General features: G+C 36.8%; 1 protein-coding gene across 2 annotated transcripts in view; it reads right to left on the bottom strand.

Annotated features, from left to right (window-relative positions):
• Positions 1-879: 879 nt before the first annotated feature.
• The window catches only part of TRIP11 (thyroid hormone receptor interactor 11), a 58,884-nt gene continuing 37,303 nt past the window's right edge, over positions 880-22,460 (bottom strand). For both annotated transcript variants that reach the window (XM_081830038.1, XM_081830039.1), the window contains exons 14-20: positions 21,405-21,568; positions 19,989-20,092; positions 15,844-15,943; positions 4,169-4,250; positions 3,235-3,349; positions 2,691-2,807; positions 880-1,089 (exon numbers count right to left, since the gene is read on the bottom strand). In XM_081830038.1, the coding sequence (XP_081686164.1) occupies positions 895-1,089; positions 2,691-2,807; positions 3,235-3,349; positions 4,169-4,250; positions 15,844-15,943; positions 19,989-20,092; positions 21,405-21,568 (877 nt within the window). In that variant the 3' untranslated portion in view covers positions 880-894. The remainder of the gene's footprint in view (positions 1,090-2,690; positions 2,808-3,234; positions 3,350-4,168; positions 4,251-15,843; positions 15,944-19,988; positions 20,093-21,404; positions 21,569-22,460) is intronic.

Here is a 22,460-nt window from a genome sequence, read left to right as displayed (position 1 = left end):
AAAAAAGAAATGTCTACATGGGGCGCCTGGGTGGCTCAGTCGTTAAGCGTCTGCCTTCGGCTCAGGTCATGATCCCAGGGTCCTGGGATCGAGTCCCACATCGGGCTCCCTGCTTGGCAGGAAGCCTGCTTCTCACTCTCCCACTCCCCCTGCTTGTGTTCCTGCTCTCGCTATCTCTCTCTCTGTCAAATAAATAAATACAATCTTTAAAAAAAAAAAAGAAATGTCTACATGTAGGGCGCCTGGGTGGCTCAGTTGGTTAAGCGACTGCCTTTGGCTCAGGTCATGATCCTGGAGTCCCGGGACCGAGTCCCACATCAGGCTCACTGCTCAGCAGAGAGTCTGCTTCTCTCTCTGACCCTCCTCCCTCGCGTGCTCTCTCTCATTCTCTCTCTCACAAATAAATAAAATCTTAAAAAAAAAAAAGAAATTAAAAAAAAAAGAAATGTCTACATGTAAGTATTATACTTTCAAAAATTTATCTTAAGGGAAACATTAAGGATGTGTGCAAAAATTTATCAAGGATGTTCATCACAGCAATATTTATAACAGAGAAACTGAAACAATCTGAATATAAACTACATTTTTAACTCTAATTTAGCAATAAGCACCATTAGTATGAAAGAAAAACAGATGACCAAACAAAGGTTTACTGGTTTACCAGCACTTCCAAGAATAATTCAAAGTGGCTTATACAGAGAGAAGAATTATTTCAGTATACAAAGGAAAAATATTTCATATTGTTTAGGTTAATCTAAGCTATTAAGTATCGGATTGCTACAGAATATATGAAGCCAAAATCTAATGCTTTGTTGGAATTTTGGAAGAAGTCACTGCACATTTTCAAAAACACTAAAAATTTAGTTAAGATCACGGTTAAAACATAATCATAAATTACACATTCAATTTTTTAAATTGTAGAAAAAATAAATATCTGGTTTTACCTTTAAAACTTTCTGGTACATTTGTAACTACTTTTCTCCTTCCTGGTGAATCCAGAGGTTTCATATCATGAACAGAAAGCTTTGGTGGTGGAACAGATGGATGAGATTCTGTTTCTAGAAATTTAACAAAAAGTTCTGAAAAAGACTAAGGAAATAATATTTGGGTTATATATTAGGCAGATATTAAATTATACTTATTAAACCAAAAAAATGTACCAGCTACTCTAATTAAATATCAAAAACTAATCATGCCTTCTGAATCATTTCTTTATAATTAAGTTTTATGAACCATTAAAACTACTAGTGCTTTAGTTACGTTTATCAATTAAAACCTTTAGCAATATAATCAATAATGTTTGATGATAACATTTGTTACAAACCTTAGTCATAATTAGCTACCTGATGACAAATTTCTTGCCATTGATGGCACTTAAGGCATCGTCTTAAATCATTTTAGTTCTATTTACATGGACATGAAACACAGCAACAAAAACAAGTATTAAAAGTCATATTTAATCAATGAATATAGCAAAAGCTCACCAGTAATATTATCAGATTAAAATAATGTAGTGTAAATCTTTCCTTTGTTTTTGTAAGATTTTATTTTTAAGTAATCTCTACACCCAACATGGGGCACGAACCCACAACCCCTGCTCCACCGACTGAGTCAGCCAGGCACCCCTAGACCTCTCCTTTAACATAAATTTCATGCCATCTGATTTAAACTAGGGTATTTTTTATCTTCAACCAGCTCTGGGTATATTGCCTATCCTCAGTTTCTTCTTTATTAAAAAACAAAGTAAAATAAAGAACAAACTCCACATAATTCACAGAGCTACTCAATTTTATTTATTTTTAGTTTTTTAGTTTTTATTTATTTATTTAAGTAATCTCTACACCCAATGTGGGGCTTGAACTCATGACCCCGAGATCAAGAGTCAATGCTCTTCCAAATGAGCCAGCCAGGTGTCCCGAGCTACTCTATTTATTAATGTTCATTCAGACTACCAGGCACTGTGTTTTCATGTTTATTAACTACTTCTTCCTGCCAAGATGTAAGTTTGTTGAGGGCAGGCACTTGGTCTTCTGGTTTGCTGCTGCATCCCCAAAGTTGAGAACAGTCTGGTACACAGCAGGTGCTCAGTAAGTTAAGTGCTGAATGACCAGGTAGACACAAACATGCATAAAATAAAGCCTCTGTCTTTAAGAATTTCATAATTTAGTAGTAAGACAAATGATGCTGTGCCTATAGCAGCATGATCAAATACAAAAATACTTAATACTTTGAAAAACAAAAGTACTGTATAAATAAAAAGCTAAAATAAAACATATATGCAATAAATTTATTTAAACTGGCTTAATGGGGTGCCTGGGTGGTTCAGTCGGTTAAGCATCTGCCTTCAGCTCAGGTCATGATCCCAGGGTCCTGGGACTGAGTCCCATATATCGGGCTCCCTGCTCAGCGAGGACCCTGCTTCTCCTCTCCCTCTGCCCCTCTCCCTGCTTGTGCTCTCTGTCAAATAAATAAATAAAATCTTTAAAAATAAATAAACAAATAAAATAAAATAAATAAACTGGCTTATTATCCTTAAGCTAATCACCTCTCTGGATCTCAGTTTCCACAACTCCAAAATAAAAGGGCTGTATAATAAAATAGCCTAAACAAGAAATGTGATTTTCACACATGAATGCGAGGCACATCCATCTGACCACTCATATCAGAGCAAGAATAAAATTGGCGCTTACGCTATTAAGCACAGATTGTTGATTTGGTCTCAGAGGCGTGTTGGGGACACTTTTTGATCCTCCTCCAAGCCACCCAGTCATCCACCTGGTAACACCACCCTGATCTCCGTGAAGCAACTAAAAGATTATTTTAAAACAGAAAAGTTTTATCAATACAAGAAAAGAAAAAAAGAAGAACTATTTTTACTTGATTTCAGATGGTAGCACACTATGCTTTTCAAGTCCAATTCCTAGTAAACGTTTCTTACTGGGAGAGGCTACACATACAATAAAATGTCATCCTAAGCACTATCTCAAATCAGAGTTGAGGCTTGTCATGTCTCAAAACTTAGCATTTTGACAGGAGACGTGACTTATAAGTGACAAAACTAGTATTACACAAGCTGAACAAATCCACCTCTTCATGGTAGTATGAACAGGTCAATTTCCACATTACTGAGAAAAAGGAAAAGCTCTATAATATAGAGTAAAAGAAGACACTTTTATATGATGCCACTATCTGAGTTATAAAAATATTCAGAATGACTTTCCATCGTTCAGTTACCTGCTCCATTTCCTCCCTCTTGATACCCAGGATGCTCCCCATTAATCGTAGCACCTCGTGGCGCTGATGTTTTGGCGTGTGGAAATGTCCAATGAAGAGGTTTCTCATAAGGATTCTGTGAAAATAAAGGCAGAAACAGCTCAGGCTAACTCAAAAGTTATCCCCATATTTAGTGTACCCACACAATAAACACTAAATATATACACATTTATTATACTTTAAAAAGTTACCAAGAAACCACTGAACAACAAAATATTTTGAAGTACTTAAAAAAAAAAAACCTCTTGATAAGTCTAATCAAAGACATTTCAAACAAGCTAAAAATGCATACCTTTTAAAACATCAGTTATTACCCACTTACTTTCTCCAACCAAATCAATCCACTGAGATGGTGCTCAGTGACCCTCAGTGTCCGTCTGGCTTCTGCCTTAAGATACTCCCAATGTCTCCCTCCCCACCTCAAATGGTGAGGACAGCTCTTGTGCTTCACAGGTATGCTTCTATGCCCATGCTCACATTTATTAAAAATTTGCTAATAATATCTAAATCTTTCAAATATTAATGATATGTTACATATATACCTAGGTTTCAGACCTAAAGCACCGAAGCAAGGTATGTTCTTTAAGGACAGCTAGAGAGAGTTCAAAAGAATGCTAAGAATAAAACTTTTTTATTTTCTACGTACTTCCTATTATGGTGATGTTTTAACTCTTCCACATGGTTTTAAGAAAAAGAATCTGAGCTGGGAAAAATCCATTTAAAAACCAAGAGAAGTTATTCTACTGACTCCTCATGAAAACGACCTACATCTCATCACCATACAAGAAAAGGCTTTTTAAAAACTTAATTACATATAAACATCTACATGTAGAAGCTCTTTTTACCGTAAAGGTAATCTCCATAAAATACATAAAAGTTAAAAGGCAGAGCATACTTGTCCACTTTTCCTTCTGTGCTGTTTACTAAGTTCATCAATTTCTTTTGTACATCATCCAGCATTTCTTGTCGGAGTTCATCTGTTTTAAAACATGTGAATAAAGATAGTCATTAAACTGATTAAAATAGCCTGGATGAATATATAATGAGATTTATAACATCTTTCCTATAAATTTTGAATATGTACACTTATTCTAATTAGTAATATTTAATAACTTCCATCTCTTCTTTGGTTCAGGAACTGGGCTTTCTGGTATAGAAATTACCTGGCAGCCAGACTATGCCTTTATTGACACAGTTTATCCCCAATAAAGTATTTGATTCTTTAACAGAAAATTTAAAAACTGAAAAAGGGTTTTCATTCTCTTCAGAAACTTAATAGCAAAAGATTTTTCACCACTGCTTCCGTGCATAAAACATTTCCAGAGCCACTCTTTAATGGGGGAGAAATGGAAAGGACAATTTTAGATTTTCCTTTTCCATTTTCCTGGCTGGACTCTGGTTTTTGGTGAGCTAAGAAGAGTATTTAATACAACTAAGAGCACAGCTTGGGGTGCAGCTCATAGGACAAAGTATTCTGAGGTATATAGGTTGCAAAACCCAATTCAGATCACTGGTTCTAACCTACTTATCAAAATAACGATAGCTTATGTGACTAATTCAGAAGAATGCTGGACTATTTTATTTTATGATTCTTATTTAAATCTGTAAAATCTTGGTGGAACAGCTGGAATCCAAGCAGTGTTACAGGCAAAGTCTAGAATTACAATAGGAGATACCCTGTTCATAAATCCAACTGTGCCACAGGGCCAACAATTCCCAGACGAAGGCACTCTCAGCCAGACCCAGCGAGTTCTGATACCTGTCACCTCAGAAGTGGATAATTTGAGCTGAAGGAGATGCTTACCCAAGCTAGATTACAAGTTTGGTTCTGAAAGAAATGAAGAGATTGCTCTGCAGCAGTGCTCTACTTTTCAAATCAAGAAACACTCCAATCCAAACACTAGACTCCGACCTCTTTCCACAAAACTACTCTGAATTATGCTGCATTTTCCTGGTGGTAGCTGGATACAAGTCCCCTTGTCAGATACAGGACTCACAAACATTTTCCCCCATTCCGTGGGCTGTCCTTTTGCTTTCTTGATGCTATCTTTGAAGTACAAGAGTTTTTAATTTTGATGAGGGCCAACTTTTTTCTTTTGTTACCTGTGCTTTTAGATTCACATCAAAGAAATCAATGCCTGATTCAACATCACAAAGATTTATTCCTGTGTATTCTTCTAAAAGTTTTATCATTTTAACTCTAAAATGCAGGTCTGTGATCCACTTTGAGTTCATTTTCATGCATGGTGTGAGGTAAGGGATCAATTTTGTTCTTGTGCATGTAGATATCCAGTTGTTCCAGCACCGTATGTTGAAAAAACTATTTTTTTGGCACTCTTGTTGAAAACCAACGGATGAGAAATGTATGGTTTATTTCTGGACTCTCAATTCCTACTACAAGACTTCTGCAGGTAATTTTTCTTCTACCTGAAAAGTTCTTTTCCATCAGGACCGCCTATTTTAACTCTTATTCACCTTCACATCTAAGTTTGTAGGTCACTTCCTCAAAGTTTTCTCTAAACCCTACAGATTAGGCCAGGTCCATCTGCTTTATGTTTTCAATCTGCCTTGCACAATGCCTAATATTCTTATTTAAAGTACTAAGTGTATATACAAAAATGTCCAGTTTAATTGTTTGCAATGGCTTGTGGTTCTTCTAAATTGCAAAAATCTAAATTGCAAAATGTAATTCATATAATAGGCTAACTTTACCAAAATAGAGATGGTTGCCATAACCATATTATAAAAGCAAGGTTTGTGTTTGGAAAATCTACTACAAACGTTTCCTTTCCTGTCTTTCCAGTAAGGAATTTAAGCTTGGACATTAAGAAAAAAGAGAGAGAGAGAACAAGATTACTATTAAAGTCTGAGTCAGTAAAAGACATTTTAGATTCTTAATGCGCACATAAATACTACGAACACATGGTGCTATTTGGGCCCTTTCTATTACTACATTCTGAATGTAAATAGAATTCTCAACTATTCAGAGGAAGAACAGCAAGTAAATTAGTATCTTGTCAATGTTCTGAATTAACCATCCCACTCATGAACTACAGTAAGAGCCGGAGTAATGATGGGCACAGTCTTCTGTTTCATCCTCCCCCACTACAGAAAGGTAGCAGAGAAAGAGAGGTCAAATTTACCTCCACCTTCCCTTTCTCAGATCTCCATCTACTTTCTTCTAAAATTAACGATTTTTTATATTGATTATATATCAAAATAATAATATTCTGGGCTATATAAAATATTACTAAAATTACCTTCACAAAAAAATTTTAAAAAAAATAAAAAAAATAAAATTACCTTCACCTGTATCTTTTTATTTTTAACATGGCTATTAAACATTAGTAAATTATACATGTGGCCTGCATTATATTTTTATTGGACAGCCCTGCTTTGGAGCATAACCAGAATGTAACCACTACAGTATACTGTCTCATTAAAAAAAGAAAAGGAAGATAAAACTGAATGATCAAAATCTTCAGAGTAAAATTCATAGAGCAAAGAGTTGATTTTGCTCTGATTAAAATTTTAATAAATTAGAAAAATTTAATTTTGCTCTATAAAAAAACAGATCAAGAAATCTCTATTAATAAAGTTCAAATCAAGGGGCGCCTGGGTGACTCAGTCAGTTTAGCATCTTACTCTTGATTTCAGCTCAGGTCATGATCCTGGGGTCCTGGGACTGAGTCCCGCATCCAGCTCTGCACTCAGCAGGGAGTCTGCTTGAGATTCTCTCCCTCTGCCCCTCATCTCTCCCGCCCCGGACCCCCCATTTTCTCTCTCACAAAATAAATAAATCTTTAAAAAAAAATAATAAAGTTCGGGGTGCCTGGGTGGCTCAATGAGTTAAGTGTCTGCTTCTAGCTCAGGGCGTGATCCCAGGGTCCTGAGCCCCGCATTGGGCTCCCTGCTCAGCAGGGAGCCTGCTTCTCCCTCTCCTGCTCCCACTCCCCCGCCTGTGCTCTCCGTCAAATGAATAAAATCGTAAAATAAATAAATAAATAAATAAAAATAGAGTTCAAGTCAAAGATATCTTCTTGATGAAATTCATTAATATAATTTTGATTAAAATCTCTGTTCTGAAAGGTAGGGTCAAAACAGCCTAACAGCCAAAATTATAGAATAAAAATTTCTTAAACTCATCAGAATACAAGTTAGTCCTAAACTAATTGTGATAGAGAATGATAACTCTGCATATCCTTGCAGGCATACAGAGGGCTGTTTCAAATTCAAGTAGTAGTTTAAACATATTCTGATATTAAAGTCTATGAAGAAACCCTCAGAATTTGGAGGGAGGGCTTGGAAGAATGGTATTAACTAGGAAAGGTTTAGAAAAGAAAGTCAAATACTGACTTTAAAGGTCCCTACAGACTTCTCTTTTTCTCCAGGCACCCTTATTTTCCTCCCATCAGAGATTCTGAATATTTCTCCACAAAAACTGAACACTAATTCAAACCACAATTTGAAATCAGAACTGTATTTATATGGGCAGACAAAATAACGGTTATTCAGAAATGGGTTTTTAGCCAAATATAATATGCCTATGAAATAATCTAACATGCCAAAATAATTCTTTGGAAGTTAAAAAAAGAAAATAAAAGGCAGGGGGATACGCTTTAAAGTTGAGCAATAAAGCAACTGAGAGTTAGTCTAGTTTAGGGGAAGAGTTACTCTAAATATATGCCATCCTAAAACCTGCCATATCACAGCCTCTTCTCCATAATGCCTAGAGAGGACACTGCGGCCCTCACCACTTGATTTAAAATCAAAACTGAACATTAAAATGTACTGACTACAACAAATAAGTCCATCATAACTTTACATTTTATTTGTGATTAGTAACACTGCATTATCATTCTGTCTTCAGAGCACATCATAAAATTAAGTCACACTCCTTACAAAGTCATCTGGCTGTTGCATGACTTAGCTCCCTTGGACAACACTCAAGTCAGATTTATTTAACAGTCACCTGACAGAGAAAAGAAAGGTGATTGGAACAGGACTTGAGGGTCAGAAGACCTGCATATGAGTCACAGTCCTTTCACCAGGGCCAGACGCTGTTGCCTATTTTGTAAAATATGCATGCTTAATCTCAAAGGATTTTCAATCTACTGATTAAATGTGACTTTTCTAAACAGTGAAGTGCTATATTAAGCATTAGTACTCACTCATCTGATCTCTTAAAATAACTAAAGAATTCATCTTTTACCCCTAAACAATACCAATAATGTATCATTTCAGTTACTATTAACACTGATAATTTTGCCTCCGTTTTGTCTTGTCCTCTTTACGAAACAAGGAACCAAGAGAAGGAAGAAAAAATGTTAGAAGATGATTTCATTTATAGATAGGTTGGTAAATAAACTGGGTCTAGTGTCTTACTTGCACTAGCTACCTAAAAAATAAATGTGAATCTTAATACATTAAATCCAATATAAGGAAGCTCAGCCTCTTCATTTAATTAAATATAATCAAAGCAAAGGCTAGAAATTAGATGATCTTTTTATCACAGAATTTCAACTTCTACAAGATCGATTTCTTTATAAACACCAAATAATACTTTTTAAAGGCATTTTATATTTAACATTTGAAGTTAAGACATACTGGCAACTACTTTATCTTTTAACTCAATTCTTTTCAACCATATCATAGAATTTTAAGGTCTGAAGTACATGGTGAGTGCTTTCTCATTCCCTAACTGTAATTAATAATTGATGAATGAAAAGTAATTTTTTAAATTCCACTTCCTAGCAATGAACTCACATGAAAAGACATTATTAATACAATATAAGCTCATTAATTTGAATTTCACTAGATCAGAATCTGTGACTCCATTAAAATAGCAACACTGAGGTCTCTTGGATTATTTGTACAATTAGTTACTATGTGCATTTACAACAGGTCTTATATAAATATCTTTAATGTAACCAGATCAAATTTATTTTCCCTCTCCCCCTCCTCCCTCAATTCTTTAGTATGAATTCAGATAATTTGTACTGCATTTTTCCATATCGAAACAAAATTTTTTTTAAAGACTGAATATTGTGAATCAAATTACATAATTTTAAAAGGTGCACACACACCAGCCATATCCCAAAAAGGCTGCAATTTTGTCAGAGAAAAGTAAAGCCATTATAATAATTTTGCCACTTACTGAATATCATCACCATTATAGAAAATAATGACAAAAGGCTTTCTAGGCTTATGACTGAACCTCAACTCATTTCTGAAAGCTCCCTGTTGCAAATGGCATGGACTAAATCTGGCCCAAAGAAATGTTTTTTCAGCCCACACAGGGTGTTTTAAATTTGGTATCACATAAAAAAAAAAATTGGAATATTTCACATGAAAGTCTACATTTCCCGTGTCTCTTGAAAGATCTGGAGATTTGGCAACACTGGGCCCCACAGGCCTGCAATGCAACAGTCGGATGGAGCCAAGAATTTGCTGTCTCCCTAAGAAACTCTTCAATTCACCACTCTCTCTACTTGGTCCGATTTGTTCTCTTGTATTATTTCTTGGGCCCCAGTTTATAATTTATGTTTGTGATCCATACTTATAGTTTCATTTCTCCACATAACAACCCACTTCCACCACCACCTCCCCTTTGGTCATTACCGGTCCACCAGATCCACCAGTTTCCGGATTAAACTGCATAGATTTATATGAATTTCTCCCTCTATCTAGAATGCTGTTTCCCCAACTCCTGCCTGCTTAGCTGTACCTATTCATTGCTCAAGTGAGGTCAAGTATACCGTTCACTAGCCTTCTCTACCCCTCCATATCACCATCACCAAGTAGAATGAATTGTTCCTCCTTTTGAAACAACTGGTTGCATGTATGTGATTACATGTAACCTTCCCCTTCTTGTCCGACTCTAAGCCTCCTGCAAGCACCGGTCCCCTATATCTCTGTATCTCCAGTGCCTATTTCAGTGCTGGATACATAGCAAGAAACAATGCATTTTTGATAAGTAAATCAAAGAATGATTGATTTTCCTCTAGGAAAGGAGAATATCTGGGAAGAACAGAACACAGGACAAAAAGAATAAATGATTTATGTTCTGACTCTGTCCATATGAGGGAAAATACACAAAACATAATAACTCAAAACATCCCCATCTCTACATAATTTATTTTTTCCTTTGTACTTTAGAAGAATTAATAAAACACACATTTAAAATATAACTATTAAGGGGGCGCCTGGGTGGCTGTCGTTAAGCATCTGCCTTCGGCTCAGGTCATGATCCCAGGGTCCTGGGATCGAGCCCCGCATTGGGCTCCCTGCTCCGCGGGAGGCCTGCTTCTCCCTCTCCCACTCCCCCTGCTTGTGTTCCCTCTCTCGCTGTGTCTCTGTCAAATAAATAAATAAAATTTAAAAAAATAAAATAAATAAAATATAACTATTAAGTTTAAAAGGGCTTAGTTATTCATCTAATTGATGTAAACTTTTTTCTTAACTAAAGTCCTGGCATTGTCTAGTATACCCAGATGTTTATATCATCACAAATAATTTTTTAACCATTTACGGCAATTCAGAAAACTGCATCTGGTATTTCTTATATGTTTCCTCTAAACTCACCACTTCTGCCAAAAACATCTATAAAGAAATCCCTCAAAAGGTTTGGGTAACAAAGCGTCTGGGAATGTATTTGGCCTACGTTCAACAGGACATTATATGTTTTCTTGTATAAATCATGTCCTGGAAAACGGAATGTCTTCATTTAAAATAAAAACTCCACCATCCAGCACCATAAAGGTAGTTCCATGAAAAACATTTTAAACCTCCTTTATATGTGTAGTTTTAAAACATTTTTATGCTTCATATTACACTAGGTTTACCGGGCTTATTTTATATGCTCTTCTAGATTTTCTTCAAACAAACAAACAAACAAAAACACTGTAAGGAAATTTTCCATTCTCAACTTATAGACTTTTTAAAAAGCAGTCACCAAAACTTCTTTAAAAAAAAATTTTTTTTAAGTGGGCCAAAAACCTTAACTTCACCAAAGAAGATATACATATGGCAAACAGGCACATGAAAAGATGTTCCACATCCTATGTCATCAGGGAACTGCAAATTAAAACGAGCTATCACTGCACGCCTATTAGAATGGTGCACTGGGGCTCCGGCACCAGCAAATGCTGGTGGGGATGAGCAACAGGGACTTTCATATGTTGCTGGCAGGGATACAAAATGGGACAGCCACTTTGGAAGGCAGTTTGGCACTTTCTTACAAAACTACCATACGTTCCAGCAATTGCACTCCTTGGTATTTACACCAAGGAGCTGAAAACTTACGTCCACACAAAAACCTGCACATAGATGTTTACAGGAGCTTTACTCATAACTGCCAAAACCTGGAAGCAGCCAAGAAGTCCTTCAGCAGATGAATGGATAAATAAACTGTGGTCCATCCAGATAATGGAATGTTATTCAGCACTACAAAGAAATGAGCTAACAAACTATGAAAAGACATGGTGGAACCGTGAATGCATTATTACAAAGGGAAAGAAGCTACTCTGAAAAAGCTCCATCCTGTCTGATTCCAACTCTATGATGTTTTGGAAAAGGCAAAACTATGGTGACAGTAAAAAGATCAGTAGTTTCCAGAGGTGATGGTGCAGAGGGGGTGAGGAAAAAATGAACAGAAGGGACACAGAGGATTTTTAGGGCAGTGAAAATACTCTGCATGATACTATAATTTTGTAATTCATTATACATTTGCCCAAACCCATAGACTATATAACACCAAGAGTAAACCCTAAGGTAAACTGTGGACTTTGCGCGATGATGATGTATCACTGTAGGTTCATCCTTGGTTAAAAATTAAAAAAAAAAAAAAAGTACCATTCTGGTAAATGATGTTAGTAACAGGGGGAAGGGGTTATATAGGAAATGTCTGTACCTCCCTCTCAACTTTGTCACAAACCTAAAACTGCTCTAAAAAGTCTTAAGAAACTAACAATAAAAACAAAACAAAAAATCAGTATGGGATCCTTCAAGGTGCAGCTCTGTAGTGGCAGACATACCAAAAGATACTCCCAATGCTAGAATCTAAATTTGTATTGTTTATGAAAGCTTATTTCTGTGTATCATAAAATAATTGTTATCAAAATGAGAACTATTTTGTGCTATTTCCAATTTTATCCAATCATTTTCATTTAGGCAGGAATTTATCTCAAGGACGATGGTAGAGAACAAGAAGTGAAAGAAGTAAAATGTCAAGTCTGGCCACAAATACAGCAAGATGAGACATCTTTTAATGGTTCAGCTGTAGTCTAGGTTTCCATAGGTGTGCATTTTCCCATGTATGACAATTCCAAAGAAATTCTGAACTCTGATCAACTCAAAATAGTGAAAGAAAGACTCCTCCTATCTGCTTCACAGAGGACTAGCATCTTAAGTTTGAAAAATCAGTAATACAGGATTGGTGTGTGAAGTGAGTCTTTGGAACCATATTGAACAAAAACACTTTCAGGCAAAATGATAATGATTTCCAGTAGGAAGGAAAGCAGTATTTCTTCTACCAGACACATTATCTATTAAAATATAGCACCTATAGGATCTTAGGGTTTCCTTTTCTTATTATTTTATGGGGAAAGGGGGTCATGCAGGGAAGGGAGACAGAAGTTCTTATATTTTAGGGGTGAAATCTTCCTACTAGTTTAGGGCTCTACTCAAGTTCCTTTCCTCCATGGAATGCCCCTGACACTCAAGGAGATTCTTGGAGAGGGCAATAAGCATGTCTTGTGACTGCTGCTGTGCACCACTATCTTACGCTGTGAACCTATGCTGGATCTACGCCATGTGTTACTCCCTATCTCACTCACACAGCATCTAGCATGAGGCCAGGTAGCCGGTTCTCATTAGTTACTTAATGCCTGATAAGGTATCTTCAGACTTTTCATACAAGGCCTGTAAATACCTGACCCTAGAACTATAGTTCCAAGTACATACACAACTGTGTACTCTAAGAATGAGTGAAATCATCAACGATCTACTGCTTTAATATTGGTTGTGTATGTAATGGCTCCCTTTTCGTATGTTTGACCAGAACGAATCATCTCATCTCTGGTAGCAAGAGCATAACCAAGCATTTTGAATAAAATACCACTTTTAAAGTAAGTTTCCCAATATTGTTTAAATGTTGAAACTGCATATCAACTAATCATCAGTCTACAGATGCTTAGAAATAAAACAATACTTTGCTTCTACAATTTAAGTCTCCATGTACTTTCTTGCAACAAAAGCCAATCTGTCTCTTTCAAAATTGTTTCTCCTGGCAAATATTTTCGCTGTCTGGCCAAGTTTCGTGTTAAAAATACAGTATTACAACATCAATCAACATTTAAAGTACTTAATGATCTATGAAAGAAAATATACAGTGATTCTTTTGAAACAACCAAGCCAATCAAGGTTTATTTATATTATCAAATCAAGAGTGCAGCTTTGAGAAAATAAAATCACATTTGTGTTTACAGATATAAAAGCAATATTAAGCACTGAAGTAACAAAAGAAAACATCGTTAAGAAGACAAGAATGTAAATGACAAGAATGACTTAAAGACACGACAGAACGGTCTCTTCACTCCCCTTCCTGTCTGTGCGACACTGGCCTCTTGCCCGTCCTCCCAAACGCCAGTTGTGGAAGCATAATCAGTTTCATGCAGCTAATATTTACCCCATAAAACGAGTTCACAGTTTCTATACATTTATACTGAATGGTAATTGTCATTTTTTTATATCAATAGGGACCTCTAAGTCTTGTCAGATATAATCTAAATCTGAAATATTCTACTACTGGGGGTTTAACTCAGTGCCTGAACAAGTACTAAGTAGTGCAGGGACTCTGATAATATTTACCAACTACAATTAAGTCACAGAATTCTTTATCTTAGCATCATCTACTGGAAATGACTCAGGTAGGTATCTAAAAAGGGATGTGGCCTTAAACATTATACAGCAGCATGCCACAGAGCATCGGGGTGTCACAGGACGACCAATGAGTTGGCTCAGAATACTGTTCACTTCCATTAGTGCAGTGCTACCCTACGCTATCAATTCTCTGGCTAATTCTTCTCTGGGTTGGCCATGTCTGCAGATAATGCTATAGTTGCTCTGGCATTTTCCCAATAAATACTGCCTCCCCATAAGGGCAACCATATCAACATTTAGGGCACAATATAAAGGATGCTGCCCTATCTTTAAAGGAGATGGAGATACACAGAACAAAATACAAGTCAGACTATAAATAACCATTTTCCTGACAGGACAAAATAAAGTAACATGGAAACATCATGAGCTTTGGTCAAGGGTAAGAAGATCAGAGCTCAAATCTCAGTTTCTTTGACTTATAAAATGAAACTCATATCACCTTCTCTAGAAATGCTTGTGAAGAGTAAATAAGAGAAGACTACATATAACGCAGTATATGTTACATAAAACGCCCATGATACTCAATATGTAATTGTTTCCTGGCTGCCCATTTCTGGTCCCCCAGGAGATTTAGAGTTCCAAGGTTGGTCAAGTCTGAGAAAGGGCGGGCAGTAATTTGCTCAGAATCAAACTATCTTGAGGACACCTACCTCACATGATGTAGCTTATTGTTTTTTGTAGTTCTAAAAATCTCTCATCTGCTCTCTGCTGTTAAGATTCAGGACAACTTCCTCTGGCTCATCCATTGGTACCCATGCATCAGGGGTTCCTGCTTGTTGGCCTCCTTATTGTCCAAGTCACTGTTTCTGTCATCTGACAGCATCTCTGCTGTGCCATCTCCTAATTTTGCCTATTTCTAATTTCTATTTTATGTTAAGTAGCACTTCTTAATTCCTTAATTACGTGCCTTGGCACTTACTGTGCCCAACCCAGATACCCAAAGGTGGTACATTTCTAGGTTCCATGATCACCTTATATCATTACCTACTGAATACAGCTCTAGAATAGCTCAACTTCCAGGGACCTTTAAATCCGAGATTAAACAGAGACATGCAATCTTAGTCAGCTGTTAGATTCAACAAAGCATTATGAACCACCTGATTACTTGAGGCCCAACTGATAATGCTAAGCATAGGCTCACCTTAGGGAATTGGCAAGGCTTATATCCTACCAGCATCACACAGTCACATAATGAGTGCCTATATATGTAAAGCACCATCTATAATCATAAAGAGCTAGTTATACTCACACATTCATTCCACAAGAAGTTACTCTTGAGAATATTGTCCTACTACATTCCCTGGATGAACACAGAATGAACAGAGAGAAGTCCTAGCCATAAAAAGTCAGGTCAGTAAAATCACTTCCCAATGATGGTCAGTAGGGTGACAACCAACACAACTGGATTGCCTCCATATGCAGGAAACTTAACTGGACAGCCAGGGCCAACTTTCGACTCTGGTTTCACTAGGACCATATTAAAATTGAAGCAAGCTGGTCACGGGAGATGGAAATGGAAGTCCCACCCAGTGGAAGTTGGGCTCACTCAACTACATGGACGTCTGGGAAAAGACTACATCTGATTCAACACTAGTGTTGTAGGGGAAAAAAAATGAAAGAAACACCTACTTTGTTTTTTAAGTTCTTCAATTTGTTCTTCCTTTAAATCTAACTGTTCTGTAAGTCTTGATGCTGAATCCAATGCAGCATTTGCTTCATCGAAACGCTCCTGAGGAAGAGAAGTTCATTAAAAAGCAGCATGCAAAAACTATTTCACAAACTACACAGCTGGAAGCCAAAGTCAATCGACCCTCTTCTGTTCAGCTGATGAAGCTGTGCTTCTGTGACCTTGGGCAAGTTCACACAGTAAGTATCAAAGACAGAGCCCATACTTCACAGCACAATACTGTCTCCCTCAGAACTAAATAAAAAAGAGGATGCCACTAAAAGACAATATGGTGACAAAAGTTTTAAAAAGTGACAATAATAAGAGCATAAACACTACAAAAGGCAGATACAAAAAGTCAAGAAATACAACAAACATTCTTTTTAATTTTTGTAAGTCTGATGGGTATAAAATGACATTTCATTACTACTTGATTATTTTTTTATTTCCCTAACCACTAATGAATTTGAGCATTTTTCCATGTTTACAGGACAGCTAGAGCTGCCTTTCTGTGAAAACTTCTTTGCATACCTTGTCCATTTTTCTGTTGAGCTTTCTCTTGTCTGTTTCTGAGCGCACCGTGTAGAGTAGACATGAACGCTTTGTCACCAGCGCTACAAGTATTATTTGCCAGACTGCATGATACCTTTTGCCATGTAAAAGTATTTAAACACTGTATACAGTTAAACACGTCCTCCTCTGCTTTCACAGCTTCTTGAGTTTTAGTCTTGGTTAGGTTCCTCCTTGCCCCTAGACTCTACATGTACTCTTCCAGATTTTCTGGCAAGGTTTTTTGTTTTGTTTTGAACATTTACATCTTTCAAATAGTGTTTCTCAATGGGTGTGATTCTGGCATTCCTGGCCCCTGCCCACTAGATCCAGTCGCTGTAATGAGCAAAAACAGCCCCAGATTTCCAGCACCACTCCCAGGTGAGAATCTGAGCTTTAATACAATTGGAATTTATTTTTACACATGGTATAAGATAGGGATCCAATCTTATTTTCTCCCATATAGATAGCCAGCTGTGGCAACATCATTTGTTAGATAATCCATCCTTTTCCCATTAAATTGAAATTAGTTTAGGGTTTCATTTTCAATTCTCAAATATATCCTAGGCTCTATTTCTGGATTCTCCTTCTGTTTGACTAATCTAGTCAATATGCTATTGATTAATGGCTCTATTTTGATAGTTAGTAGGAAGCCACTCCTCACTGTTGGTTCTTTCACACAGTTTTCTTGGGTATTTTAGAGTATTCACCCATGTAAATTTTAGGTCAAATTTTACCATCTTGAATCAAAGTGACCGTTTTTTTGATGTGTCATCTTAGATAAGCTATAGCCCCCAGTTATTCAATCAACCATAATCTAGATGTTGCTGTGAAGGTATTTTGCAAATGTAATCAAAGCCCCTAATCAGCTGAATTTAAGGAAGGCATGAATAATCAGAGTGGGCCTGACTGAGTTTGTTAAAAGTCCTCGAAAGCAAGGATGAGCCTTCCCCAAAAAGAGAAAAAATTTCTGCCGGACTGCAACTTCAGCCCCTCCCACAGAGTCGTATATCCTGCTTGTGATTTTCTTTCTTGACCATCTGTGGAGAACAACTTTGGCCCATGCCTGTGATGGGATCTTCCCATTTTGACTACCAACTCCCACAATCACACTGCCAATTCCTTATAATAAATCTCACAGATGTCTATCTATATATGGCATATCAATATGTGCGTGTGCCTGTGTGTGCGTACACACAACATCCCCTCCCTACTGGTTCTGCTTCTCAGGTTGAACCCTAACTGATACACAGAGGGACTGAAACAAAAAATTTTAAATAAAAAATTTAATATTCCAAATCCACAAAATGAAATTTAGTATAAAGGAAATTTAAATAAATCTTCAAATAATTTTTTTTAACCTCACAGCATTTCTATTTAAGAAATTATTAAATCTCAGGGGCTCCTGGGTGGCTCAGTGGGTTAAGCGTCTGCCTTTGGCTCAGGTCATGATCCCAGGCTTCTGGGATCAAGTCCCACATTGGGCTCTCTGCTCAGCAAAGGGCCTGCTTCTCCCTCTTGCTCTGCTTACTTGTGCTCTTTCTCTATCAAATCAATATATAAAATCTTAAAAAAAAAATTATTAAATCTCAAAACTACACTAAGACTTTTTCTAAAATTAAGATTTAGACTTAATTATTCTTTCTACCATTTGCTTGGGTTTTATTTCACCAATTTTAGCTTTTATTTTTACTAATTCCCTCTTAGTTTCTTCATTTGTTCTCTAAGTATATGTCACATTTTACATTAAAAATAAAGCTAGTTTAAAAAGAAGATCTGCACTTCTATTGGTATGGCAGACAACATACTCTGGACCCACTAGAAACAACTAAAGGTAGTGGATAAAATATCTTTTTAAACATATTAATGAACTGACCAGAAAGTAAGCATAAATGGTCAATGAACATATTAAAAGATGCTTGATCTTGTTAGCAGTCAGACAAATGCAAATTAAAACCATAAGAAGACAGCCCTACCCACTACACTGGCAAAAACTTTAAAAATTCTAATAATGCCAAGTATTGCCAAGGATGCAGACCAAGAACTCTTATGCACCACTGTTAGGAGACATGAGCACTACTGCTATAAAACAACTTGCCATCATTGTATAAAGTTGAAACTGCCCATATATATCTCAGGACTCAGCAATTCCGATCAAGATACATGCCTGCAGGAAACTCTCGTGCATGTGCACCAGGAGATGTAAACAAGGAAGTTCAGAACCACACCGTTTGTATAGCAGATAATGGCAAGGTCTTTCATCAGTAAAATGGATAAATTATACATTCATGCAATAAATACAGTGGTGAAAATAATAAGCCATGCACACATAACACACAGTAACGCAGCTAAAACTCATGAACATAGTAACTAAGTGAAAAAAGCAAGTTTCAGGAGAATTACTGAATTTACACAGAGTTCAAAATTATGCAAAACCATACACTGTATCATTTGGAGATGCAAATACATGTGATAAAACCATAAAGAAAAAACAGGGGGTGCATAAATACAACATTCTGGACTCGTGGTTCTCTATGAAGTGATAAGGGGATGAGAGGGCGCCTGGGTGGCTCAATCGGTTAAGCGTCTGCCTTCGGCTCAGGTCATGATCCCAGGGTCCTGGGATCGAGTCCCGCATCGGGTTCCCTGCTCGGCGGGGAGTCTGCTTCTCCCTCTGCCCCTGCACCCCTGCTCGTGATATCTCACTCCCTCTCTCCCTCTACCTCCCTTTCCCTCCCCCCCCATAAATAAAATCTTAAAAAAAAAACAAAACAGATGAGAAATGGAGGGTACCTCAGGACCTCCAACGGTGACACTCTTCTTCTTAAAATGGGTAGGCAAGTACGAGGGTACCTGCTGTGCTGCTATTCTTTTATTTTATATGTATTATCTAAATACTGTTTTGCAGCCACTCAGTATTTAATAAAAATTTCAAAACTTTAAAGGAAACATGTCTTCCCTTATTAGGAATATTAAGAGGGCTGAACAGCATATTCACCACTAATGACAGGTAAACAAATATTATTACTTTCCATCAGGTGTCGACAAAGTCTACTTATAACTTAGAAAAGTTCATCCTAAATTCTAAAAGCAAGTCACATCTCTTCATGGGGATTCATTTTATTTATATTTTATATATAATTTTTCTACATATGAACTGTAACAAAGAAAGATATTTTAAAGGATTATGCTGCAAAAGAAAAAGATCTAAAGGATAATATACTTTATTTTAATCCGTGTGAAATAGAGTGCCCAATATATCTTGTTGAAAAGAGAAAATTATAAAGTTACAAGTGTTAATTAATTTTTTTAGTGGCCCCCAAAATACTCATCTGTGCTAAAGAATTAAAATTTCCCATCATCTCATATTTGTTGTGTCTAAACTATAAGCCACATGGGGAAAGTCCTGAATATCTTGTTCACCATTACATCCCAGCATAGGGTAACAAGTAACCAGAGTATTTACTAAAATTGTTTAGGAAATTATTTCAAGATAAAGATTCTACAAGCAATTGTTCATGAATAATAGTAATTGTAAGAGAAAATTATTTCAACCAACCTGTAATGATATCAGTTTTCCTTCCAGATTTTCTGCCTTCTTCTTCCATTCAGCTACAAGCTGTTTGTGTTTTTCTAGTTCAGCAGAATACATAGCTTTTTCCTCTAAAGAGAAAATAAAGTTACATTACTATTCTGCAATTGTGTGATAAAATTAAATTTTATACCACTTGAAATTTTAAGAATTCAAGAGAAACAGTTCAAATGTCTCAACAAGAAAATTACATATGCCTTAGAGCATGTGAGCTGGAATTAAAGAAATTAGTTTCCTCTGCCTAAATCCTTCTCTACCCTGTTCATCATGCAAACTCTTCCCTCCCTTCAGAACTCCACTCAAATATTTCATCTTTGGGGGGCGCCTGGGTGGCTCAGTCGGTTAAGCGACTGCCTTCGGCTCAGGTCATGATCCTGGAGTCCCGGGATCGAGTCCCGCATCAGGCTCCCTGCTCGGCAGAGAGTCTGCTTCTCCCTCTGACCCTCCCCCCTCTCATGTGCTCTCTCTCTCAAATAAATAAATAAAATATTTAAAAAAAAAAAAAAAAAAAAAAAATTTCATCTTTGGTAAAGCCTCCCCTACAGCCATACAACTTTGTACACCTGTCCATTCTAGTAAGTATTACATACAATGGACCTTGAGAATTCTTATTTTAAAATTCAAGATTTCAACCACGAGTAAGCCTGAAGATCGAGATATGTACAAATTCAAAGTTTTGCTTAGGCACAAAAATTATAACCCGTTACTTCATGACCCTCTTATCCCCCAATCACTTGCCCCCTACTAGCAGTTAGTTCACTGCCAATCATTACTGAATGTATTAAACAGACAGATGGGTAAAATGAATGATGTAAAGGAGGTAAATGTGAGGATGGCAGGTAGATGTGAAAAAGCATACTTGGTTATCAGAGTAATACCGCTCTCTGGTCATTGTTACTGTGTCTCCAGAAAAATATTTTCCACCTGGACTAGAAAATGTAGTTACCTCAAGGTATGTGAACAGCTAAGAACAAGTCAATCAGTATTTCAAAGGACAGTAATTACTGATGATTAACTCTCTGAAGTAGATTTAACCTCTGACCAGTATCTCAAAATCTAAGTATTGCTTCTACATGGTCCCCTCTTTATCACGTGATCATCCTTCCTATGTTATCCTTATTAACCTTCCCCAACTCTCACCTTCACTGGTCATAATATGATACTAAAACATATCTTTAATAATTCCTGCATATCACATTCTCTAATCTTAACTGTAAAAGGAGTCTACATTAACTTGCTGATGGCAACTTATCTTTCCCTCCTACAAGTGGGTAACCTTTCAAAGATTTCCCCGTGCCTATCTGAAAGTAGCACCAAGATAGACCAGAATTCCCAATAGCCTCAATAATTTTTCTTCATTGAAAGACTGACCATACAACTCACCTTGCTGGAAATGCTCTAGTACCATCTGGAGGTTGGAGAGTGATAGAGCATACTGCTTTACTTGCTCCCGAGAGACAGAAAGCTGCAGTGTGGTTTCATCCCTTTGCTTGGAGACCACATTCAATTGCTCCTGCAGTGACTCTACCTGCAAACTGGCCTGATGGCTTCCAACAAAAAGAATAAAAGTCAGGGGTGCCTGGGTGGCTCAGTTGGTTAAGCATCTGACTTCTGATTTCGGCTCAGGTCATGATCTCAGGGTTTTAAGATTGAGCCCTGCGTCAGGCTCCATGCTAAGCGTGGAGCCTGCTTAAGAGTCTCTCTGCGCCCCTCCCACCAAAAAAGAAACAGAATAAAAGTCAAAGTGTTTCTATTACTTTAACAAGATAAAACCACTTCCCTACTTTTTTGTGTGTGTGTATGGAAATACATACATAACATTCACAACGTGAATCATCACCACCATCCATCTCCAGAACTTCATCCTCCCAAGGGGAAGCTCCACATCCACTAAGCAATAACTCCCCCTTCCCCCCAGCAACCACCATTCTACCTTCTGTCTCTATGAATTTGACCTTCCCTACATTTCATTGCATTAAATTCAAGTTAGATTTCAAAGAAACTTTGTTCCCCCTGTTTTGTTAATTCATTCTTCCCGTGAAAGTGACTTTGAACAAATGGCAGTCATTTTAAAGATTAAAAGCTGAACTAAACAAGAAACATAAGTATAATAAAAATTTACAAACAGCCTGCAACATTCATGTTTCCAGGCTAAAACTCTAAGATGTAATTTATCATAAAATTGTAAATTGCAAGGACCTTGGAAGTCATTTTGTCCAGCTTCCAACCCAATAAGCAATGGATTCTGAAACCTTCTTCGCTTTTGACACGTGCAACTATGGTGAACTCACAACTTTCCAAAGGCTATCCTATTGACAAAATGCTTTAATTACTAATTATCTTTCACTATCATCTTTCTTTTGCTTTAAATACAATAACCCCTATATCTGCCCCAAATAATAAATCAGAAATCCCTTAGAGATTTATTTATCCAGGTTT

This window comes from Leptonychotes weddellii, chromosome 9 (assembly GCF_054177405.1).
Source record: "Leptonychotes weddellii isolate Sample4059 chromosome 9, ASM5417740v2, whole genome shotgun sequence".
In the NCBI taxonomy this organism is placed as follows: Eukaryota; Metazoa; Chordata; class Mammalia; order Carnivora; family Phocidae; genus Leptonychotes; species Leptonychotes weddellii.
This window is presented reverse-complemented; position numbering and strand designations above follow the sequence as displayed.